Source organism: Phocoena phocoena, chromosome 9 (genome assembly GCF_963924675.1).
Source record: "Phocoena phocoena chromosome 9, mPhoPho1.1, whole genome shotgun sequence".
NCBI lineage: Eukaryota > Metazoa > Chordata > Mammalia > Artiodactyla > Phocoenidae > Phocoena > Phocoena phocoena.
Window position 1 is genome coordinate 72,471,113 of NC_089227.1, and position 27,580 is coordinate 72,498,692.

General features: G+C 36.8%; 1 protein-coding gene across 2 annotated transcripts in view; it reads right to left on the reverse strand.

Moving 5' to 3' along the window:
- TFEC (transcription factor EC) overlaps positions 1-27,580 on the reverse strand; it is a 73,838-nt gene that overhangs the window by 27,740 nt on the left and 18,518 nt on the right. The window contains exons 1-2 of one of the 2 annotated variants that reach the window (XM_065883875.1): positions 20,938-21,117; positions 5,623-5,709 (exon numbers count right to left, since the gene is read on the reverse strand). In XM_065883875.1, coding sequence (XP_065739947.1) covers positions 5,623-5,709; positions 20,938-21,117 — 267 coding nt within the window. Of the gene's footprint in view, positions 1-5,622; positions 5,710-20,937; positions 21,190-27,580 lie in introns of those variants that run through there. The other variant, XM_065883876.1, reaches the window with a different exon arrangement.

A 27,580-nucleotide genomic window follows, 5' to 3' on the forward strand; every position in this document is an offset into this window, starting at 1 on the left:
GGCTGACGGGACTCCCAACCCCACACGACCACACCCCCCGGCCACAGATGGTAGAGCAAATTACGCCCTGGATGGAGGGGCAGACGAACAGCGATCCAGCTCACCAAGCTGAGCTCTACGCAACCCTGGCCTTGTCCTGCCCTTCCTGGAGGTCTCAGAGAGATAGAGACAGAGGAAGGAGAAGGGGGCCAGTTATTGCATACACTGGCCACTTTCATTTTCCAAGGTGGAGGAAATCCTCACCATATTAATGGCATGGAAAAAAGAAAGAAAAGGTATCCAACGGCAGAGGAAAGAGTCCAATGGACCTGATTCTCTGCACAGAGAATGCTGAAGGTGACCCCCTCCGCCCCCAAAAGAAAACAGGAACTCGTCAGGAAACTCATCAGGAAACTCAGTTCGATTGCAGGGTAGAAACGTCATCGACACTACAGAAATCGGTTGCCTTTCTGTACACTCACAACAAACTATCTGAATGAGGAAGGAAGAAGAGAACCCTGTGGACAATGACGGGAACAACACAAAAAAAAATACCTAGGAGTCCATCTAACCCATGACCTACAAGACCCGTAACTCAGAAAACTGGACGACAGACATACCAATGAAAGAAAATGAAAACAATACACACAAAACATGGAAAGATAGGTGGTGATCATAGATTGGAAAAGTCCGTCTTGTGGAAATGATTCCACACCCCCAAGGCAATCCAGAGATGTAATGCCATTCCTCTCAAAATACCCACGGATTTTCTCAGACAAGTACAACCAAGAATTCCAAAATGCGTCTGGAAACACAAAAGAACCTAGAGAGTGTCAATACTCTCTTCAGACAGAAGCACAGACTTCGGACTTCCCACACTGCCTGATTTCCAACTAGCCTGCCAACCTGCCATCATCAAGACATCATGGTATAGGCACACAAGACATCCACATAGATCCATGGAGGAGAAAGGAGAGCCCAGAAAGAAAGCCACGCTTGTGTGTCTATTCGTCTCTGACAAAGGAGGTGAGAAGGTCCCGTGGGGATATGATAGTCTGTGCAATGAATGGTGTTGGGGAGACAGGACCGCTCCATGCACAAGCATCTCAATGGATTCCTTTCTCGTGCCACCTACAACAAGAAACTCACACCAAATCGACTACTGCAACGTAAAACCTGAAGCCAGGCCAGGCCTAGAAGAAACCCATAGGTACTGCATTCTTGGACCTCAGTCTTAGAACCATGTTTGTGGATTGGTGTCCCCAAGCAAGGGAAAGAGAAGCACAATAAAGCCAGTTGGGGCTCCAGATGACTGAAAAGGTTTTCAACAGCACAGGCAAGCGTATGCATGACCAAAGAGGCAGAGGACCGAACGTGAGAAAACACTGATTTCCAAATGTTGTATCTGAGAATGGCGATCATCTGGAAAACAGACTGAGAAGTCGCACAACACAAGCCTTTGAGACACAAAAACCCTAACCTGACACTTAACCCTAATAATGTGTGTGTGTAATTATTTGCACTGATATTTTATACTCAACATACCTAGATTATGTATAATAAACATATTCTATATCAAAAAAAATGTCATGAGTGAGAAATAATAGCTATTGAAAACAGTGGTAGAGTCAATTGATTTGGAGTCTCCACAAACTTGAGCAATTGGTGAAGTAAGAACATTAGAGTAGGTGCACTGAAAAACAGAATGTAATGGTCAAAAAGTATGAAATAAAAATGTTATAGGATAGAGAAATACATAATAACAAGATCTAAGATATCACCATGTGAAGGGATGGCTGGATAGGAAGGAGAAAAATACCATTGACACCAAGGTGACTGAGAAACAGAGGTTAAGGTATTGATGAAAACACAGCTGATTTCACTGAATGTTTCTTGCACTTCGGGTCTTTTCAGTCCAATTTACAAAATTGTTGCAGTAAGAACAAATTGACAGTTGCCTAGTTCTCTTGGTCAAATAGAAATTGAGAGGTAACTTCTGCTCAATTATTCTGAGTCTAGTCACTAATCACTCAATATTCATTTCTGGGTCAGAAATACCTGGGCTAAATTGATTGGTGAAAACCTTGAACTATTCCACTCAATCTGGGGAAATGTGAAGGACCACCACAAGTGGTGCAAGCTACCCTTTAGCAGCTTCCAAGCTTTCCACCAACAGAAGTTAGAACATGATTTTTAATTAAGCCTATATGCAGTGGTCCTGGGATAAATCTACACTCAAGGTTTTCTGCTTAAGTCACAGCAAAAGAATCCCAAAGTGACTAACAGCACAATCAGTAGATTGCCCCTAAGACTTTGCAATTTCTGTGAGAACTAGAGAAAATATGTAAAATACTCAGCAACGTGCCTGTGACATAGTAAGTGAGACATTAAGAAAAATTATTATTATTGATAAATATCCTCACTTTTGAAGCTTACCATTATGGGCATCTGTTGTTTTAGCCTCTCTAGAATTCATTTATATTTATTTTGGTAACAACTCCTGCTCTCCTGGTTCTCACTCTTAACCTAGATAATTTGTTTTGTGGAGCTGCTTGATTCACAGCTCTAGCATGGGCCCAAGACCCAGAAAAATTGGCTGACAGTTAGATATATGACAGAAATTGCTCCACAAGGAATTAGCCCAGAGATTGAACTGGAACTAAGCGGGAAAGGAAGCTCTCCTCTTAAGTTTTTAAGCTTGACTTAATGTATCCACCAGGATGCATTTGGTTATGACAATCAGAAAATCCTGACACAATTAGCTTATAAAATAAAGGGAAAAAAATCTTACTTAATGTGTGAGATCCATAGGTAAAGAATTCTCCAGGGGCATATAAGCAGTATTTCTTTGCATTCTGCTTGGATTTTCCTCTCCCTTTGTTTCTTTAGTTTTTCCTCAGTTTATTTACCTTCTGGGCAATAAAATGACTATATAAGTCACATTGTCTTACAACATCATGGAGAGGCAAAACCTTCTCTTTCTTGGGTCTCCTTTAAAGTTTGAAGTAAATTCTAGAAGACCCCAGGAACCTGCTCAACTTGCCAGAATTGCAACACAAGCTCATTCTTAAAACAATCTCTGGCCAGGGAAACGGGGCCACCAGGGTTGGCTTAAATTAATCAGAAACTTCCTCTTCCTTGTGAAGGAGTGGATGTCTGAAAAAAAACTGGGTTAGCAAGGAAGAATTGTGTGCATAGCTAGGAATAAGCTGTGATAGTGTCTGCTCAACAGCTGAGAATAAGGCCAGTATAGAACAAAGGCAAAGTTATGGAGGGATGTTCACATACAATATTACTTAGGAATTTGTGGATGACATGAGCCAACAAATTCCTTTCATACTTAAGCCCCATATAAGCCAGGTTCTATCATCTACAACCAAAAGTTCACTAGCTAAAATGCTTACTCAAAGCATTCCTCTGAATCTAACAGGTCTTTATTTTTATCCACATGAACTATAAATATCCTTCAGAATTTCCTATCTCTGTTCTACCACCTATTCTTATACATTCTTTTTTTCTGACTTCTTGCCTTTTCTTATGTTGTTCTCTCAACTTGTTATACTTTGCTGCCTTCATGTCTACCTCTTAAAATCTTAACCTTCCTTTATAACTATATCTCAAATATCATCTTTTCCTAAAGCATTCCAAAAATATCTCAATTTCGCATGGTTTCTACTTTAGTCAAACTCCAGGGCAACTCTCTGACTAGCATTAAAAAAAATTATATATATATATATATATATATATATATATATATATATATATATATGCCATCTACCAAGATTTAATATAAAAATAGCTTTGGCAATAAATATTTTCAATTATTCTCATAATGCAGAAGAAGAAAGTGAAATAAAGAGAAGTGACTTGCACAGTACCTAGCTGACAACTTGGGTTAATACCAAGATCCATATTCTTTCCCTCCCTGCCTCTCAGGTGTGCCTCACTGCACTGCCTCACTATCATGTTGCCTCTTGATATGTGAATTGTGTCTCACTCAACTTTTAGTTTCCTATAGTGCATGTATTGTGCTTTGCATATAATAACTATTGAATAAATATTTGGTCAGTTGAACTGCTTGGGGTTATATCTTGATCTTGATTTATCAATGATTGTTGATTGGCCAACAGCAGATACTTCTTTATATAAGTACAAATAGGCCAGTAGTATCTATCTTTTACATTCTGTATATCAAAAGCAAATTCCCAATAGTCACTGTCACCAGTTTGCATGGAATAAGCAATCTATGCAACCTCTACAAAACAAGTAAGATAATTTGACAAAGAGAATGTTTCAATATACAATTTCAATGAAATAAGTACCACATACAAGGAAGAGAAGATTGCAGGAAATTAATATCATTTCCTCAAACCCAGAAGTTGAATACTAGTTAAGAAAATAGTAACCTCATGCTGTGGAATTAGATGGGGAAACTTAGCATCAATAACATTTATATAGATAATTTGTTAGATTTCCTATAAATATGCTGCTTGAAACCTGAAGAGAGAAGAGGTAGAAAGAATTGTCACTTCATTCTAAAAAACAAACGAACAAACAGCCAAAAAACAAAAAAATCCACCAAAAAAACCCTATATTTTAAACCTCATTTGATCTTTGTCTAATAGTGGTATTAATGACTTGTTATAAAGTGGAGGTCCTTTGTACGAGAGAAAAGGAGGAAAGAGATAATTCTCCTTTTTGTAGTCTATTTGGGAATTAATAAAGAAAAGAGGGATGCTTTGTCTAATTTTTTTCTTAAAGTTTTAAATTTAAAATGTCCATTGTTAATATTAATACAACTTAGCCCACTGATTTACTGATGAACAGTATCTAGTCAGAATTCACTTTCTTTAAATGCAATGTTTAACAATTAAATCACAATCTTTCATATTTTTTCTCATGTTTTCTAAAAGGTCTAAAACCATAAACAAACAAACCAACAACAACCCTTCAAACTGTATAGAAAGAGCTTGCACACCCTTTACAGATTCATTTCTAGAGATTAATAAATGAACAATGAGAAGGCAACAGTAATCAAATAGGAGATAAGATAACTCTTCACTGCATATTATTCCAGGAATTTGTGATTTCAACACAGAAATCTGTCTACATGCCTTAAAGTAGTGTGAGGCTCTTCTACCTTTCTTCAGTTCATCTTTAACCTTTGGTTATTGGTCCAGAAGTAAAGTTATATTTTTGTTGTTATAATTTTTTTCTTTCCTCTATAAGGTGTAGAGCCTCTGAATCTGATAGCTGTTAGTCATGGTAAAATAGTTAAAATTTAGCCATGAACTTATGAGGGTATTATGATATGTTGTGCTTCAAACGGAAATCTGAAGATTTCACAGAAAATGCTATAGCAGACTAGATATATAATTAGATGGTGTTTATAGAGATTAGGTAGGTAAGTAGATAGATAGATAGACAGATAGAATAGTACACGTCCTATTATCTTCCTCAATAAAATTATGTATCTTTTTTCTGCCCCAATAAATATTTTTTTTAATATTTATCTATCTTGTACCTGTTTCAAAAGTGCAGAAGAAAACACCACTTATTAATCAAATGAAATTTCTTGTTTTATCATCATATGCTATTATTGATTTTAATCTCATTGACCTCCTCAGGTCTGGAAACACTTACTGTTCTTTGCATTAGCAGAGGAGAGTCTGTTCCTTCCTCTTTAAAACTTGATTCCGTACCGATTATATCCTCAATAACGTCCTCCATCTAGCAAAATATAATACATTTAGAATATTGTGCATAATGATAAAAGTTGCACGTCAGTCTGAGTTCAGAGAGAAAAATTTTAGCAATCTTTAAAAGTTTTTTTAGAATATTTAGATTATATGTGTATCAAAACGCAGAATATTTTAGAACTTAAAATGAAGTAATCCTGCCACTCTGATCTGTGTTGCTTTTCCTTGCATTAGCTTACGCCAGCTGGCAGGTGATGGCTGGGCAAATCACCCTAGGTTAGTCCTTTGGAAATTAGTATCTGCATAAATAGAGTGATTATCATGAATACCTTGAGCCAGAGCTCGGATACTTAGCTTGTAGAGAGATGACTTCCTACAAATTTTATTTTTCTTTTAAAATGTTTTGATAGGGGGCTTCCCTGGTGGCGCAGTCGTTGAGAGTCCGCCTGCCGATGCAGGGGACATGGGTTCGTGCCCCGGTCCGGGAAGATCCCACATGCCGCAGAGTGGCTGGGCCCGTGAGCCATGGCCGCTGAGCCTGCGCGTCTGGAGCCTGTGCTCCACAACGGGAGAGGCCACAACAGTGGGAGGCCCACGTACCACACACACACAAAAAAAATACACACACACACATATACACACATGTGGTCATTGGGTACCATATTCCAGAGTGTGGCTCTAGGCCCTGTTCTGGACTTTAGATGTTATTCCATGTGCACTGAGAGATCTCTAAAGGATCTAGGAAAATAAATATACATGTTTTCTTTCTTTTGGTTAGTCCACTTTCTGAAAGTTTTCAAGTATATTATTGATTATTACCAAACTCAAATTTTAATTTCATGACATTTTTCTTATTACTACTCCACCATTAAATGGACAACAAATTTGTATTGAACAGATGTGAAGAAAACCTGAGGGAAGAAGGATGCTAAACACAATTCATGGTAAATGGTTTACTTTGGAGTATTTCTGATAGTTTCAATAAAAATTACACATGTCATTTGTCCCTTTTCTTTCTGGAAGCTTACATCATAAATTACTCAGTCTCCTGCATCTCTCATTTTTTCCTTTTACCTATAAACATACTCAGGTTTCTTCTATTCCAGAAGGAAACCCTTCTTTCCTACATGTCAAAGTTCATCCTCCTTGGGGACTCTACTTTTGCCTCTAACACTTCTATCCATAATTTCTGTCATCCACCTACATGACTATCTTTTCCCCTAATTTGCTGGAGTTGCTGTCTCTTCCATTATTCTAAATTGACTTTAAAATCTAAACCAAAACTTTGCTTCACAGCTTCCAGGAATCTTCATAATTAATCACCTTGGAATCCAGTTGCTACTTTAAGAAAGACAACAAACACATCATTTTATATCAGATGAAACAGAATGAACAGATTAGACAAAAGAAGAATTACAAATCAGCAGAATAAGTGTCCTCAAAGTGATAAATGAAGATGATGAAATACAAAGGAAGAACACAATATTTTGACTAAAATAAAAATGGAAATAATAGTTATGGAAAGAATGAGGCTCAAGGACAAAGGAAAAGATTATAAGAAAAGGTCTACAAAAGACTAAGAATCAAGCTTTTCAACAACCCTGGGTGCAAGAAAACAATGGGATAACATTTGAAGTGTTAAAGGTAAAGAATTTTGAACCTAGACATTTATAACCAATAAAATATCCTTTAAGTATGTGCATGAAATAAAGCTTTTTTTAGACATAAAAACTCAGAAGTTTTAGGGCAAAAAGACCTTCGGAAAACACTCTTTCAGGAAATACACTAGTCAGATAATAAATAAAACTATGAAATCAATACAAAATATAAGAATGAGGAAGTAACAGTAAAATGTTTGTGGTCTAAATAAGAAGAATGTATGTGTGTGTATTCATTCTAAAAATATCAATTCAGAAAGATAGGTGAGAACAAGAAGGAGAAGACCATACTCAGATAGACTTTTACTTAAGGGTATGACATAGATATTGTTAAACAATGACACAGATAAAGAAGAAATATAGCTATGTGTCTTAAGTTAGGTGTAACCAAAAAGAGCGAGAGAGAAATTTAACCTATCCAATAGAGGATAGAAAAAAGATGGCAAATAAGGAAACAGAAAGCATAGTAATTAAAAAAAAATGTGAAAAAAGGTAAGTATTAAATCCTAATGGTAAAGTAATTACAAGAATGTAAATGAGTTAACATAGTGCTCGAGAAATTATCATTCAAATTGGATTTTTCAAAGGTATTGTAATACTTTGTCTATAAGGGACACATTTAAAATAAAACAATAGAGAAAGCAGAAAATAAAGTGCAAAGATGTACCACAAAAATGACCAAAAGGAAAGCAACAGTAGCAATGTTATTATTAGACCATATAAAATTCAAGATCAAATGTTAAAGGAAAAATAATTTTAAAATAATACCAAATGACCATGAAACCTAAAAAACCTAAAAATCTCTGTAGCAACAGCTGTCAGAAATCTATGAAAAATAAATTCAATTGTAGTTGAATATTTTAGCTCACCACTCTCAAAGTCATAAATCTGAATTTAGCCTTCTCTTCACCTATTCTCTAGGCCATGCCTGGGTCCTATCACCTTCTAGTCTATACCACTCCATTTCTGAAATTTTAAATTCAATTATCTCACTCATCAAATGCAATATTCCATTTAGATCCAATTTAGACCCCCTATGGCAAATCAACTGAACAATTTTCATTATGACTCTCTACGCTTTTACCCTATTATCTTCCTGCCCAACCACCCCTAACTCCCCAGGAGTTCTATCTCTCTACTTCCTGTTAACTCTGAATTCAAAGTAGAATGGTTCTTGCTCACCATCTTACTGAAATTCCTTTTGTTGCTATTTTCTTTGACTGCTTAACTGATAAATTCAATAGATATTTATCAGTCCTTATTTTACTAGACTCAGTCACTACATTTGAATGTGTGGGTCATTTCCTCCTTCTTTAAACCAGTTCCTTCAGTGGCACCACACTAGTTATCTTTTTACTTTACCTTTACAGTCCTTTTCCTCTGACCACCCCTTAAATGTGGGTGATCTCCTCAATCCCACCCTTGGTTTCCTACTCTCCTCATTGTTTTCATGTTCTTCAGGAGCTTTCTTCCTCATTCAAATTTTCAAGTACTACCCATAGGCTGACAAATGCACAAATACCAACATAAGGAATTAAGGATCATAAAAAATCAGGTAAATATGACACCACCAAAGGAAGCTAATTAAACTCCAATAACTGACCCTAAAGAAATGGAGATCTATGAACTGTCAGATAAAGAATTCAGAATAATCCTTTTAAGGAAGTTTAGTGACCTACAAGAAAACATAGACAGATAACTAAACAAAATTAAGAAATAGAATAATCTATTATTAATAACCCAATATTAAAAAAAGTATAAATTTTAACAGCAATAACCTAAAGTGTGATGGGGAGAAGAAGTAAAAGTGTAAAGAATACAAATTCTATTGAAGTTAACTTGCTATCAATTTAAAATAGGGTGTTATAAGTTTAAGTTATTTTATGTAAGCCTCATGATAACCACAGGAAAATCTTATAGTATTGTAATTACGCAAAAGAACTCAATAAAGAAGTCAAAGCATATTGATACCAAAAGGCAGAATACAAAAAATGATAGCAGGATAAGAAACAGGGAATGATGGAGCTACAAAATAACCAGAAAACAACTAAAAACATTTTATTGTAGTGAGCCCTTATCTATCAGTAATCACTTTAAATATAAATGAATTAAATTCTCCAATTCAAAGACATAGTATGGATGAATGGATTAAAAATAGAAGATCCAAAATGTGCTGTCTACAGGAGACTCACTTTCACCTTAAATACACAAATAGACTGAGAGTGAAGGGATGGAAAAAGACATTTCAAGCAGTGGTAACCAAAAGAAAGCAGGGGTAGACAGCTTATATTGCTTACATCAGACAAAACAGACTAAACTAAAAATGGTAAAAAGAGACAAAGAAGGTCATTATATAATGATACAGGGGTAAATGCATCAAAAAGATGTAACTATTTATGAGTCCAACATCACAGCACCTAAGTATATAAAGAAAAAACTAACAGAGCTAAAGAGAAAAATAAAGGGTATAGTTACTATAAACAATAATAGTTGAAGACTTGTTTACCCCACTCTCAACAATGGATAGATCATCCACACAGAGAATCAATAAGGAAACAGTGGATTTGATCAACACTATAGATTTCCTGGACCTAAAAGATACATAAAGAACATTCTATCCATTGACAGCAGAATACACATGTGTCTCAAGTATACATGTGACATTTTCTAGGATAGACCATATGTTAGACCACAAAACAAGTCTTAACAAATTCAAGAAGAATGGAATAAGACTGTCTTTGCTAATCACAATGGCATGAAACTAGAAATCAACAACAAGAGGAAACTAGAAAATTTACAAACACATTGAAATTACACAACACTGTCCTGAACATTCAATGGATCAAAGAGGAAATTAAAAGGGAAATAAAAAAGTTTACTAAGACAAACAAAAATAGAGACACGACAAACCAGAACTTACGGGATACAGCAAAAGCAGGCCTTGAAGGCATTATGCTAAGTGAAGGAAGTCAGACAAAGAAAGACAAATACTGCATGATCTCACTTATATGTGGAAACTAAAGCAAAAACAAAAAAACCTCGTAGAAGAAGAGATGAGAGGGGCTTCCGTGGTGACGCAGTGGTTGAGAGTCCGCCTGCCGATGCAGGGGACGGGGATTTGTGCCCTGGTCCAGGAAGATCCCACATGCCGTGGAGCAGCTAGGCCCGTGAGCCATGGCTGCTGAGCCTGTGCGTCTGGAGCCTGTGCTCTGCAACGGGAGAGGCCACAACAGTGAGAGGCCCTTGTACCGCAAAAAAAAAAAAAAAAGAGATCAGAGGACCTTCAAGATGGCGAAAGAGTAAGACTCGGAGATCACCTTCCCATAAATACATCAGAAATACCTCTACACGTGGAAAAACTCCCACAGAACACCTACTAATCGATGGAAGAAGACCTCAGACCTCACAAAAGGCAAGAAACTCCCCACGTACCTGGGTAGGGCAAAAGAAAAAAGAAAAAACAGAGACAAAAGAACAGGGACGGGACCTGCACCGAGGGAGGGAGCTGTGAAGGAGGAAAGGTTTCCACACACTAGGAAGCCCCTTCACGGGCAGAGACTGCGGGGGTGCGGAGCGGGGAAGCTTCAGAGCCACGGAGGAGAGCGCAGCCACCGGGGTGCGGAGGGCAAAGTGGAGAGATTCCCGCACAGAGGATCGAAGCCGACCAGCACTCACCAGCCTGAGAGGCTTGTCTGCGCATGAGACACTCAGGCTGCTGCTGCCGCCACCAAGAAGCCTGTGTGCGAGCACAGGTCACTATCCCCACCTCCCCTCCCGGGAGCCTCTGCAGCCCGCCACTGCCAGGATCCAGTGATCCAGGGACACCTTCCCCGGGAGAACACACAGCGTGCCTCAGGCCGGTGCAACATCCTGCCGGCCTCTGCCGCCGCAGGCTCGCCCCGTACTACGTACCCCTCCCTCCCCCCCGGCTTGAGTGAGCCAGAGCCCCCGAATCAGCGATTCCTTTAACCCCGTCCTGTCTGAGTAACAAACAGATGCCCTCAGGCGAAATACACACAGAGGCAGGCCCAAATCCAAAGCTGAAACCTGGGAGCTATGAGAACAAAGAAAAGAAAGGGAAATTTCACCCAGCAGCCTCAGAAGCAGTGGATTAAATCTCTGGATTAAATCTCAACAATCAACATGATGTACCCTGCATCTGTGGAATACATGAATAGACAACGAATCATCACAAATTGAGGAGGGGGACTTAGGGAGCAATGATATATATATGTATATTTCCCTTTTTCTCTTTTTGTGAGTATGTCTGTGCTTCTGTGTGTGATTTTTTCTGTATAGCTTTGCTTTTACCATTTGTCCTAGGGTTCTGTCTTGCCATTTTTTTTTTTCTGCTTAAAAATTTTATTCTCTAAATAAGTATTTTTTATTTTAATACATTTATTTTATTTTATTTTACTTTATCTTCTTCTTTCTTTCTTTCTTTCTTTTCTCCCTTTTATTCTGAGCCGTGTGGAGGACAGGCTCTTGGTGCTCTAAACAGGCATCAGGACTCTGCCACGGAGATGGGAGAGCCAAGTTCAGGACACTGATCCACAACAGACCTCCCAGCTCCATGTAATATCAAACAGTGAAAATCTCCCAGAGATCCCCATCTCAATGCCAAGACCCAAATCCAGTCAACGACCAGCAAGCTGGACTGCAGGACACCCTATGCCAAACAACTAGCAAGAAAGGAACACAACCCCACCCATTAGCACAGAGGCTGCCTAAAACCATAATAAGGCCACAGATACCCCAAAACACACCACCAGACATGGACCTGCCTACCAGAAAGACAAGATCCAGCCTCATCCCCCAGAACACAGGCATTAGTCCCCTCCACCACGAAGCCTACACAACCCACTGAACCAACCTTAGCCACTGGGGACAGATACCAAAAACAATGGAAACTACAAACCTGCAGCCTGTGATAAGGAGACCCCAAACACAGTAAGTTAAGCAAAATGAGAAGACAGAGAAACACACAGCAGATGAAGGAGCAAGGCAAAAACACACCAGACCGAAAAAATGAAGAGGAAATAGGCAGTCTACCTGAAAAAGAATTCAGAATAATGATAGTAAAGATGATCCAAAGTCTTGGAAATAAAATGTAGAAAATACAAGAAACGTTTAACAAGGACCTAGAAGAACTAAAGAGCAAACAAACAGTGATGAACAACACAATAAATGAAATTAAAAATTCTCTAGAAGGGATCAATACCAGAATAACTGAGGCAGAAGAACAGATAAGTGACCTGGAAGATAAAATAGTGGAAATAACTACTGTAGAGAGGAATAAAGAAAAAAGAATGAAAAGAATTGAAGACAGTCTCAGAGACCTCTGGGACAACATTAAACACACCAACATTCGAATTATAGGAGTCCCAGAAGAAGAAGAAAAAAAGAAAGGGACTGAGAAAATATTTGAAGAGATGATAGTTGAAAACTTCCTAATATGGAAAAGGAAATAGTTAATCAAGTCCAGGAAGCACAGAGAGTCCCATACAGGATAAATCCAAGGAGAAACATGCCAAGACACATATTAATCAAACTATCAAAAATTAAATACAAAAAATAAATGTTAAAACCAGCAGGGGAAAAACAACAAGTAACACATAAGGGAATCCCCATAAGGTTAACAGCTGATCTTTCAGCAGAAGCTCTGCAAGCCAGAAGGGACTGGCAGGTCATATTTAAAGTGATGAAAGAGAAAAACCTACAACCAAGATTACTCTACCCAGCAAGGGTTTCATTCAGATTTGATGGAGAAATTAAAAGCTTTACAGACAAGCAAAAGCTAAGAGAATTCAGCAGCACCAAATAAGCTCTACAACAAGTGCTAAAGGAACTTCTCTAAGTGGGAAACACAAGAGAAGAAAAGGACCTACAAAAAAACACCCCAAACAATTAAGAAAATGGTAATAGGAACATACATATCCATAATTACTGTAAACGTGAATGGATTAAATGTTCCAACCAAAAGACACAGCCTTGCTGAATGGAAACAAAAACAAGACCCATATATATGCTGTCTACAAGAGACCCACTTCAGACCTAGGGACACATACAGACTGAAAGTGAGGGGATGGAAAAAGATATTCCATGCAAATGGAAATCAAAAGACAGCTGGAGTAGCAATTCTCATATCAGACAAAATAGACTTTAAAACAAAGACTATTACAAGAGGCAAAGAAGGACACTACATAATGATCAAGGGATCAATCCAAGAAGAAGATATAACAATTGTAAATAGTTATGCACCCAACGGAGGAGCATCTCAATACATAAGGAAATTACTAACAGCCTAAAAGGGGAAATTGACAATAACACAATCATAGTAGGGGACTTTAACACCCCACTTTGACCAATGGACAGATCATCCCAAATGAAAATAAATAAGGAAACACAAGCTTTAAATGATACATCAAACAAGATGGACTTAATTGATATTTATAGGACATTCCATCCAAAAACAACAGAATAAACATTCTTCTCAAGTGCTCATGGAACATTCTCCAGGATAGATCATATCTTGGGTCACAAATAAAGCCTTGGTAAATTTAAGAAAATTGAAATCGTATCAAGTATCTTTTCTGACCACAACGCTATGAGACTAGATATCAATTACAGGAAAAAATTTGTAAGGAATACAAACACATGGAGGGTAAACAACACACTACTTAATAACCAAGAGATCATTGAAGAAATCAAGAAGAAATGAAAAAATACCTAGAAGCAAATGACAATAAATAGAGGGAACTTAACTCAACATAACAAAGGCCATATATGACAAACGCACAGCTAACATTGTACTCAATGGTGAAAAACTGAAACCATTTCCAGTAAGATCAGGAACAAGACAAGGTTGCCCACTCTCACCACTATTATTCACCATAGTTTTTGAAGTTTTAGCCACAGCAATCAGAGAAGAAAAAGAAATAAAAGAAATCCAAATTGGAAAAGAAGAAGTAAAGCTGTCACTGTTTGCAGATGACATGATACTATACATAGAGAATCCTAAAGCTGCTACCAGAAAACTACTAGAGCTAATCAATGAATTTGGTAATGTAGCAGGATACACAATGGATGTACATAAATCTCTTGCATGCCTCTACACTAATGATGAAAAATCTGAAAGAGAAATTAAGGAAATACTCCTATTTACCATTGCAACATGAAGAATAAAATACCTAAGAATAAACCTACTTAAGAAGACAAAAAACCTGTATGCAGAAAACTATAAGACACTGATGCAAGAAATTAAAGATGATACAAACGGATGGAGAGATATACCATGTTCTTGGATTGGAAGAATCAACATTGTGAAATGACTCTACTACCCAAAGCAACCTACAGATTCAATGCAGTCCCTATCAAACTACCACTGGCATTTTTCACAGAACTAGAACCAAAAATTTCACAATTTGTATGGAAACACAAAAGACCCCGAGTAGCGAAAGCAATCCTGTGAAAGAAAAATGGAGCTGGAAGAATCAGGCTCCCTGACTTCAACCTATACTACAAAGCTACAGTAATCAAGACAGTATGGTACTGGCACAAAAACAGAAAGATAGATCAATGGAACAGGATAGAAAGCCCAGAGATAAACCCACGCACATATGGTCACCTTATCTTTGATAAAGGAGGCAAGAATATATAGTGGATAAAAGACAGCCTCTTCAATAAGTGGTGCTGGGAAAAGTGGACAGCTACATGTAATACAATGAAATTAGAACTCTCCCTAACACCATACACAAAATTAAACTCAAAATGGATTAAAGACCTAAATGTAAGGCCAGACACCATCAAACTCTTAGAGGAAAACATAGGCAGAACACTATATGACATAAATCACAGCAAGATCCTTTTGACCCACCTCCTAGAGAAATGGAAATAAAAACAAAAATAAACAAATGGGACCTAATGAAACTTAAAGCTTTTGTACAGCAAAGGAAACCATAAACAAGATGAATAGACAACGCTCAGAATGGGAGAAAATATTTGCAAATGAAGCAACTGACAAACGATTAATCTCCGAAACATACAAGCAACACATGCAGCTCAATATCAAAAAAGCAAACAACCCAATCCAAAAAGCGGCAGAAGTCCTAAATAGACACTTCTCCAAAGAAGATATACAGATTGACAACAAACATGTGAAAGAATGCTCAACGTCATTAATCATTAGAGAAATGCAAATCAAAACTACAATGAGATATCATCTCATACTGGTCAGAATGGACATCATCAAAAAATCTACAAACAATAAATGCTGGAGAGGGTGTGGAGAAAAGGGAACACTCTTGCACTGCTGGTGGGAATGTGAACTGGTTTCAGCCACTATGGAGAACAGTATGGAGGTTCCTTAAGAAACTAAAAATAGAACTAGCATACGACCCAGCAATCCCACTACTGGGCATATACCCTGAGAAAACCATAATTCAAAAATAGTCATATACCAAAATGTTCATTTCAGTTCTATTTACAATAGCCAGGACATGGAAGCAACCTAAGTGTCCATCAACAGATGAATGGATAAAGAAGATGTGGCACATATATATAATGGAATATTACTCGGCCATAAAAAGGAACGAAACTGAGTTATTTGTAGTGAGGTGGATGGACCTAGAGACTGTCATACAGAGTGAAGTAAGTCAGAAAGAGAAAAACAAATACCATACGCTAACACAGATATATGGAATCTAAAAGAAAAGAATAAAAGAAAAAACAATATTCAGAAGAACCTAGGGGCAAGACAGGAATAAAGATGCAGACCTACTAGAGAATGGACTTGAGGATACGGGGAGGGGGAAGGGTAAGCTGGGACAAAGTGAGAGAGTGACATGGACATATATACACTACCAAATGTAAAATAGATAGCTATTGGGAAGCAGCCGCATAGCACAGGGAGATCAGCTTCGTGCTTTGCGACCACCTAGAGGGGTGGGATAGGGAGGTTGGGAGGGAGGGAGATGCAAGAGGGAAGAGATATTGGGACATATGTATATGTATAACTGATACACTTTGTTATAGAGCAGAAACTAACACAACATTGTAAAGCAATTATACTCCAATAAAGATGTTAAAAAACAAACAAAAAAAAGAGACCAGACTTGTGGCTACCAGAAGTTGGCGGTCGGAGTGGTGAGGAATTGGAGGAAGGTGGTGAAAAGGTACAAACTTCAGTACTAAGATAAATAAGTACCCTAGTACTTATATAAGTACTACAACTAGTACTTATATAATATAATGTACTAAAATGTGATGACTATATTTAACAATGTTGTATGACATACAGGAAAGTCGTTAAGAGGAAATTTTTTTTCTTTTCTTTCTGTTTTTTTTACTGTATCTATATGATAAGATGGATGTTAGCTGAACCTATTGTGGTAATCATGTCACAGTATGTGTAAATGAAATCATCATGCTGTATTCCTCAAACATATATAATGATTATGTCAATTATTTCACAATCAAGCTGAAAAAATAAAATAATGTTAAAATAATTATAAAAATAAAAGTTGACAGAAGCTCCCCCCAACCCACCTGGAAATGTAAGCATCAAAACAACTCTTCAAGGAATTCTTTGGTGGTGCAGTGGTTAGGAATCCGCCTGCCAATGTAGAGGACACAGGTTCGAGCCCTGGTCCAGGAAGATCCCCCATGCCGTGGAGCAACAAAGCTCGTGTGCCATAACTACTGAGCCTGCACTCTAGAGCCCGCGAGCCACAAGTACTGAGCCCACATACAACAACTACTGAAGCCCGTGTGCCTAGAGCCCGTGCTCCACAACAAGAGAAGCCACTGCAATGAGAAGCCCACACACCACAATGAAGAGTAGCCCACACTTGCTGCAATGAAGACCCAACACAGCCAAAAATAAAATGTAAATAAATATATAAATTTATATATAAGACAACTCTTCAAACCATTGAAATGTTGGTGAGAGATTAAGGATTGGTTGGTTAAGGACTGAGACCACACAACAACTAAGTGGTGGTGCTAATCTCATGGTGCCTGACTCTGAAGACTCTGAAGACTCCAAACTTTCTGCTTTGTGACAATGACTCCTAGCACCAATCAAAGAATATTAGGATGTTGAGGCAAGTTCCCTCTATGCCTACTTTCTGGAGAGTTTTTTATCATAAATCGGTGTTGAATTTTGTCAAAAGCTTTTTCTGCATCTATTGAGATGATCATATGGTTTTTATCCTTCCGTTTGTTAATATGGTATATCACATTGATTTGTGAATATTGAAGAATCCTTGTATTCCTGGGATAAACTCCACTTGATGGTGGTGTGTGATCCTTTTAATGTGCTGTTGGATTCTGTTTGCTAGTAGTTTGTTGAGGATTTTGCATCTATGTTTACCAGTGATATTGGTCTGTAGTTTTCTTTTTTTGTGACATCTTTGTCGGGTTTTGGTATCAGGGTGATGGTGGCCTCGTAGATTGAGTTTGGGAGTGTTCCTCCCTCTGCTATACTTTGGAAGAGTTTGAGAAGCATAAGTGTTAGCTCTTCTCTAAATGTTTGATAGAATTCGCCTGTGAAGCCATCTGGTCCTGGGCTTTGTTTGTTGGAAGATTTTTAATCACAGTTCAAATAAACAAGTGGGACCTAATGAAACTTAAAAGCTTTTGCACAGCAAAGGAAACCATACACAAGATGAAAAGACAATGCTCAGAAAGGGAGAAAATATTTGCAAATGAAACAACCGACAAAGGATTAACCTCCAAAATATACAAGGAGCTCATGCAGCTCAATATCAAAAATACAAACAACCCAATCCAAAACTGGGCAGAAGATCTAAATAGACATTTCTCCAGAGAAGATATACAGATTGCCAACAAACATATGAAAGGATGCTCAACATCACAAATTATTAGAGAAATGCAAATCAAAGCTACAATGAGGTATCACCTCACACCAGTCAGAATGGCCAGCATCAAAAAATCTACAAACAATAAATGCTGGAGAGGGGTGGAGAAAAGGGAACCCTCTTGCACTGTCGGTGGGAATGTGAATTGATACAGCCACTATGGAGAACAGTATGGAGGTTCCCTAAAAAACTAAAACTAGAACTACCATATGACCCAGCAATCCCACTACTGGGCATATACCCTGAGAAAACCATAATTCAAAAAGAGTCATGTACCACATGTTCATTGCAGCATTATTCTCAATAGCTGGAACATGGAAGCAACCTAGGTGTCCACTCACAGATGAATGGATGAAGAAGATGTGGCACATATATACAATAGAATATTACTGACTCATAACAAGAAACGAAACTGAGTTATTTGTATTGAGGTGGATGGACCTAGAGTCTGTCATACAGAGTGAAGTAAGTCAGAAAGAGAAAAACAAATACCGCATGCTAACACATATATATGGAATCTAAAAAAAAAAAAAAGTTTCTGATGAACCTAGGGGAAGGATAGGAATAAAGATGCAGATGTAGAGAATGGACTTGAGGACACAGGGAGGGGGAAGGGTGAGCTGGGACGAAGTGAGAGAGTAGCATTGACATATATACACTACCAAATGTAAAATAGATAGCTAGTGGGAAGCAGCTGCATAGCACAGGGATGTCAATTTGGTGCTTTGTGCCCACCTAGAGGGGTGGGATAGGGAGGGTGCGAGGGAGACGCAACAGGGAGGGGATATTGGGATATATGTATACATATAGTTGATTCACTTTGTTATACAGCAGAAACTAACGCAACATTGTAAAGCAATTATACTCCAATAAAGATGTTTGAAAAAAAAAAGAATATTAGGAAATGGCAACAAGGTAGGATACATCTTAGCTACTAAAGATAGCAAGACTGGAATTGATGGCACTATGTGAAAATGTGTACACGATAAGTCAAATTCAAAGAAAACACACATTAAAACTATAACAGATGGAATAAAATTGTGATTGACATTAATGGTTGAAGAGACTTATATACACAGTTTAAAGAACAATGGTTAAAAAAATAGAAAGTGTTTGTCTGCAGCCAATGTGCATGTTGTCCCTAGACCACTGCACTTATTGAGGCTTTCAACCCTTCCCAGCCATGCAGCTCCTTTTGACTGACACCACCTAAAGGTCCACTAAGATCAGGTAAATTTCTCTTATACAAACTTATTATAAAATAAAAGGTAATCTGTGTGCCTAAGGAATAAAAATGTTATCTAAGAAAAACCGAGAAGACTGATATATGTTACTTATCCTTTTAGAAGACATATTTCATAAGACACATAATAAGATCATTTTCTGGGTTTTGCCTAGAATTGACTGGCATATGCATATCCTTTGCGATTTGTTTTTTCCTTTGGGAATCACTCTTCCACACAAGGAAATGAACTTGGGAAGAAGGTGGTTGTAAGAAAAGTTGTATTGGGTGAGTTCTAATATTTACTGTACAGATGATTTTCAACCTACATATATTTTTATTATATTCATAGAGTGAATAGAGAACCTAGTTCTACATTTTTTTTTGAAAATTCTTTGTATATCCACTACTGAAAAGTTTAAGTAAATATACATGTAGAGATCTATGTTTAGTTTTGGATTTCAACTAGTCCTGTTTTGTGGTTGTTTTATATTTTATTAAACAATCTACCAGGTCCTTATTCTTTTCTCTTTTTTAGATTAACATAAAATTTGCAAAAGAAAATCTTCCTCTATCATTTGGAATTCAAATAATGATATACTGAGCATCTCTTTTGTACCTGGAGGCTACAGACTTAGCTAAAAAGCAGTGACCTGAAATCAGTAATAATCACCAGGAATGTAGATTGGGAGATTAAATCTGGGAGATCATAGAACCATGTCTCCATCTAAAAATCAAATGGAAAAAAAGAAAAAGAAAAGAATAGAAAGCTCAGTTACTGATGTAGTTTTTCTACATTGAAATATTAAAGGAACTCTTTTTCCCAGTTCTAGTTTTCTAGTTCTAGTTTTCTCCCACTTTTACTCATTCTTCAGTATTTTTTGAAGGTTCATTTACAAGCAAGTCACAATAATTATGAACTCCACGAAGCTAGACACTCATTAATTTTGTATCCTCAGCACCTCTAATTTCCTCTTATTTAGTAAATGGTAGGCAAGTATTTGTTGAAAATAGAAATGAATGGATAATCAATAGTAATAAATTCCAATATAATTCTACAAAATATTAAGTGCAAGAAGATTATTAGTCTCATTCTGATAAACATTTCTAGAGCACATGTTTACTGTTATTTATTCTTTTGCTTGTTTTATCTTAATGGGTACTTCAGATAATGTAACTGTTGATAAATGTTTTAACTAAAGTTATCAGAAAACCATTACAATTAAAGCTAAATCTTCTTAACATATTACTATTAGAACCTGCTTTGACTCACATTGTTACAAAACTGAAATGAGTGTTAAAAAATGAATTGTTATGTTTTATGCATAACAATTCTTATGGGCATAACTAATTATTACAAATTAATAAATTAAGACATCCTTTTGTTAAATAAATTTGCATATGGAATGTTTACTATAAAAATTTGACTTCAATTTCTTGAGGTATTTTTTTTCCCAAGAAACTGATGATATATTTTCATAAGTAGCCATTAGACATACATGCCATTCCACATTGTCATCTTCTTTCCCAAGAGTTAGCAACTTGGTGAGTGGATTTCCAGTGGGTCCAGTGTTACTCTCGGGAGACTGGTGTCCATGCTGTACCAGAAGTGCACTGCTTGGTGTTGGAGGGTGTGACCGTTTAAGAGTCTGGTGGACGATCTGGTGGTCAAGGGTCATGAAAGGTTTTACTTGCTGTCTCTGAACTTTCTGTAGCTGAGTCCTAGCAGAACTTTCCAGGTGTGCTGGGACCTACCAAATAAAAACCAAACAAATGCAATGTGTAGCATCATCTGGTAAATGAATTCCACTTTCAACAATTGGATCATGACAATAAACACTATAACATCTAGTTTGTTTCTAATTTATTGTCTATGCTTGTCATAATTTACATAAGGTATTAATGGACTATAGTTTTTGAGAAGTCATTTAAACTTTACTAAAATATTTTAAATGCTAACCAAGTGTTTAAGAATAGCTCTTAAAATAATATGCAACTGAAACCAACTTGGAATAAATATAAAAGCAGCAAAACTTTTTTTTTTTTTTTTTTTTTGTGGTACGCGGGCCTCTCACTGCTGCGGCCTCTCCCGTTGCGGAGCACAGGCTCCGGACGCGCAGGCCCAGCGGCCATGGGTCACGGGCCCAGCCGCTCCGCGGCATGCGGGATCCTCCCGGACCGGGGCACGAACCCGCGTCCCCTGCATCGGCAGGCGGACTCTCAACCACTGCGCCACCAGGGAAGCCCCAGCAAAACTTTTTGAGGGTCTGAAAAAGAATGACTAAAATAATAAAAGGAAAACACAGCTGATCTACTATTATTAGTGATTTTTATATAACATATATCTCTTGTATTCCTTTATATTACATATAAATATTCCATTGGCTATAATCTCTATTTTTAATTAAAGATTTAAAAAAATTATCCATGAGGGAGCAGAGACTAGAAATATATATACTAAATATTGTCTGATACTTTATGGGTGGTGAAAATCTAGGTGATTTTTTTCAGTTTTCTGTATTTTCCAGTGTTTCTCTACTGAGTTTATTTTAATTTTTAAAAAATCTTAATTTTAAACTCTTCCATATTCTCACTTTATAATAACAATACTTTGGTAGAATCATTATGAATTGACAGAAAGAAGCATTCAGAGAAAAATCTAAGCAGTGTCAAGTGCCAACTAAGCAACTATCCAGTATATTGAAATCCCTTTTTCAAATCATAGACATAAAATTCTGGGCATCTTCAGTGTAGCTATCATAGTTAATGATATACCATTATTTGTATAAGGACAATTTTAAGTATTTCAAGCTTTCCCTTTAAAAACCTCTGAAAATAGTATTGCCTGCCAGTCCCCTTTATATTTACTATGCTGAGATGTGACTTCTAATACATTTTCCTCAAGTGGCCTATATATAAACCTATTTAATATTTCCCTCGTGTTAAACAATAGTAAAGATTGCTGTACAGTGCTTATTTTTCCTTTTATTTCAGCTACACAAACTACTCCTTAAATCCCTTAACATGCATTAGCTCAGATAAATAGCCTTTACAAAGTACTTTGCATTTAAATTAGCTGGTTTGGGGTACAATATTGTAGTAGTTACTTTAGTTTAATTCTGTTATGCTGACATTTTTAGCATTATTTTAATTGTACTACCATAAAGTAATTTTTTAGTCATATAAAAAAGATTAAGATTGGTAATAAAGATTACACATATTACTAATTATATTGCTGTGAGCTTTAAAGTTGTAAAACAACATTTCATTAAAATGGTTGTGGTAATTTTTGGGGAGTAGCTATTTAGATTATCCTACAGTTTTAAATTAATCCTTAATCCATATACATTTACAAAATATATACTATAAACAGCATTTTCAGGTTCACAAATCTGAATGACTTTCACACAACGTAACTGAATGCTGAAGAACATTGTATATTATTTTAAGAAAAGTATGTTGAATCAGAATTTACAACATTCATTAACTAATTCATTTTTCATCTATGGATGCTAAAAGCATCATTATAGTACTTATTGTGTTTTGTGTTACATCAGGAGTCCAAGGGAAGTCATAAATGTGATCCTAGGGCTCTAGGAATTTACAATATACTTGGGCAATATTAATATCAACTACAGCAAAAATGATGATGATGATAAAAATAATAATATGCAGCAGGAATCAGGCACTGTGCCAAGCATTTTACGCACATTGTTTCATTTAATCCTTGTTACAACCTTAGGAGATAGGTATCGATAGCACCCCCATTGCACCATATAATTGAAGCCACTGAGACTTAGAGAGGTTAAATGGTGTGGCTGTTATCACTCTGCTAGTAAGAGATGGAACTGGAATGCAGGGCCTGGCTTCCTAAATACTACATGATATTGGCTCCTGATTGAAATGACTGGAATACAAAGCAAAAGCTCAGTAATGTATACAATGAATTTAGAATGCCACAAGAAGCAGTGGTTTTAAAAAATTAATTGAAAGAGAAAATGGTTATAAATCAGGTGTTGGAAGGAGATGGTCCTGGGATAGGGGACAGAAAGAAGGAAAACTCAAATGTAAAAGATCAAAATGAAAGAAGAAAAGAAGTTGGGAGACAGTCACAAATATTAGTCATGAAAAGGAATTCACATGAATACTTTTCCTTTCTCAAAGCAAAACTACCATCTCATTAGATCACTCTATACAGAGACACAATAAAAAATATGAAATTCTAATTCTGCCTAAATTATTGGTTATTTATAGGGAATTACAAGGGTTTAGCAGGCAAAGTGAAGACTCTCTTGGATCCTACATCTATATACAACATCTGTATACAACATCTATAAACTAAGCATGAGAATCTGAAAGATCAGTGGAGCCAGGGAAGATTAAATGGAATGCAATGAAATTACTCCCCAGTAAACCTCCGTCTTTTCCAAGCATGGACTGATATCAGAACAATGAGACAACTAACTGTAAAACATCAGTTAAACCATGTGCAGTCAATTTTAAAATACTTTTAAGTTGCCTGGGATCTGAAGACACAACTATAAAACTATCTATTGGATTGGTTTCACTGAAGGTCTTGGTAGTTGGTGAGATGAAGTAAATGAAACTATATGTTGCCATTGTTCATTTATTCATTTATTTAAGAAATATTTTTGAGTGTCAAGTGTGTGTGCACTGAGTCGTGCATTGAAGGTAAAAGGGAGATAACCACAGTATCTGCCTTCAAAGAGCTCGTAGTCTAGTCAGGGAAGAAAAATAAGAGATCTCCAAGGGCAAGGGCTGCATTTATCTTGCTGGCTGCTGGACTGCCATACTTCCTATACATAACCCAGAGAGGGGCACACAGCAGGCACTTAAAAATATGTGTTCACATGTATTCAATGAGTGATTTTATGAATGAATCATTAAAGTACAGTGTGTGAATAACTATGGGTGACCACAGAGAGCTTTGGGAACCCAATAGAGGAAGTAGGTAAACCATAATCAGAATACCAAGGTCTTCACCTAGAAGGCTAGAGCAGCTGTAGATTGTGATTTCGTTCTTTGGACTATCAAAGAGATTAAGACCACCCAGATGTAGGGAAGTTTTGCTATTGAGAGTAATAAGTAAAACATTATCTCCTAACTCTGAATTATGCCAACTCAGCATTATCTCTCTGGCATGCTGTTATTACAAACTAAAAATAATGATGGTCAGCTTAAGTCCAAGGTTTTGTCTATGTGCAGAGATCTGTTTTATTTCAAATTAAAAGAATTTATTTACTTATATTCTCCCTCTTTTCCAAAACATTATAAATAAATATGAGGCATAAATGTGGTGAGAGGTATTTATACCAGAAAATGTAGGCTGAAGATTAATATTGCAATTGAGTACAAAATTTACCCATGAGCATCCTGACAGCCAAGGAAAAAGGAAAATTTTAAAAACATATTAGGTGGAGCCTTGTGAAATTGTAGATATTTGAAAATTTTTGATCTACGAATTGTCCCTTCTGTATAGTTCAACCTAATATATATTTCTTAATAAGTAATTAAATCATGCCAGCTCTGAGGAGAGACAAATATTTTTCAGAATAATATCTGAGAATTTATAAACTAGATATTTTCATGGAAGACTTGAATGATATCTTGAACAAAATTCCAACTTGCAAAATAGGCAGTGAAGTTCTTTATATGCCCATATTTAAAAATAAATATTTATCATCTTCAATTGAGTTAGCTGGGAAACATAATCTGAAACTTGCCTGTAGGATGTTTATTGGGGGGTGCTCTCAGAATCGGCGCTGCAGTAGGGTGAGGGAAACAGGATCAGGTGGAGGCAAGAGTGGTTCAGTCATGAAGGGGATAATGTTGGCCATGCACCATAACATCCACTACATTTATTCTTGATCAAAGGCCCAAAGCATAATATGAATCAGCTCAAGTGAAAGCCCAAACATATAACTTTATAGTGATCTGACTTGACCCTAGATACCTTAGACAGCACTTAGAGCAGGCAGAGCAATGTTTTCCAAATCAATTTATATTTCAGACTCCATATTTAAATACACTAACCTAGAGGATCACCTGGTTAATCAATTATCTCAACCTAGGCTTTCAATAGAAATTATGTTGTTTTTTTTCAAAAAGTTCCATTATTTGGAGTTACAAAAATGAAACTTAGCTTAAAACATCCAATTATTTTTTAAAATATGTTTCAAATGTAGTTAAGTTCTCATATTCTAATAAAGGGATGTGGGTATTTTTAAAAATTAGAAATGCATGTATTGATGAGCTTTAAAAAATGCTTAGATTCATTAATAAGAGAACCAGAGCAATGTGCTTAATGGGTCAATTGAAGTATTTTTTTTAAAATTAGAAATACATAAATTCCTGCAAGTACAACAAGCTAATGGGAAGAAATTGGTCAGGAAGAAAAAAGCATTCTGGTTGTAGAAAATATAATCACTGGGGAATCACAATCACAAATACAAAATGTATGTATCTAATTCAAAAAGAGTCATGTACCACAATGTTCATTGCAGCTCTATTTACAATAGCCAGGACATGGAAGCAACCTAAGTGTCCATCGACAGATGAATGGATAAAGAAGATGTGGCACATATATACAATGGAATATTACTCAGCCATAAAAAGAAAAAAATTTGAGTTACTTGTAGTGAGGTGGATGGACCTAGAGACTCATACAGAGTGAAGTAACGAGGAACGAGGAAAACAAATACCGTATGCTAACACCTATATATGGAATCTAAAAAAAAAAAGTTCTGAAGAACCTGGGGTCAGGACAGGAGTAAAGACGCAGACATAGAGAATGGACTTGAGGACATGGGGAGGAGGAAGGGTAAGCTAGGACGAAGTGAGAGAGTAGCATTGACATATATACACTACCAAATGTAAAATAGCTAGTGGGAAGCAGCTGCACGGCACAGGGTGATCAGCTCTGTGCTTTGTGTCTACGTAGCGGGGTGGGATAGGTAGGGTGGGAGGGAGACGCAAGAGAGAGGAGATACGGGGATATATGTATAGCTGATTCACTTTGTTATATAGCAGAAACAAACACACCATTGTAAAGCAATTATACTCCAATAAAGATGTTAAAAAAATTTATGTATCTGTAGGGTTTTTTTTCCTACTCCTATTTTTAGACTAGAATAGATGCAGGAATCCTGAGTATTGAGAGCATTGATGGAAATTCATGAACCAGCAGCCCAATGCCATAGAAAAAGGTCAGATCTCTCATTCTCTGACACAACAGAAGATGATTTAGGGTATCTGATACCTGAAGGTTTTTTTTGTTTGTTTTGTTTTTTAATTCCAGAATTTAGATCCAGTCTTGGGAGGTTTCAACTATGTAAATCAGCAAATATTTAATTAGAAATTAAGGCTAACAAAATGTTATGTGGCCCTATATGCATTGTATTTAAAATCTCCTGGTAGGTAGAAGAGCTATGGAGTAATGCGGGCCAGGCAAGCAGTGCTGGCTAGAAGGAGGCATTCTTATTTTCACACAGTGGTTTTCAAATTATGCTCCTAAATACGTGAATTAATTCTCCCAATTTACGTTTCATTGTTCCACACTGTAGTCTTTTGATTTAGTTCTCATATGGGTTTCAGTCCTATCCAGTAGATAAACAACAAGAAGAGTTGTTTTTTGGGTTTTTTTATGGTACGCGGGCCTCTCACTGTTGTGGCCTCTCCCGTTGCAGAGCACAGGCTCCAGACGCGCAGGCTCAGTGGCCATGGCTCACGGGCCCAGCCGCTCCGCGGCATGTGGGATCTTCCCTGCCCGGGGCATGAACCCATGTCCCCTGCATCGGTAGGCGGACAAGCAGAGTATTTTGAATGAGGAAATTTTAGAAACAATTGGGTGGGTAGTTGTACAAAAAAACAAAAACAACTTTGAAGGAGTTCACCAACCCTGTGATTCTCTGTCTATAGTATTGTCTACTTGTATCATATCTTCTTAAATATTGCTACAAATCATATAAATACTTTTAAACATAATTCATATATATGCATATATATGATAGCCTCTTTAAGAAGTTACCTTTTTATAGAGAAACCATAAGATAATCATAAAAGCCCTCAGCTAATTCTTTTAACATTCACTCAGCAAACATTTAATGAGAGTTTGTCCTTTGT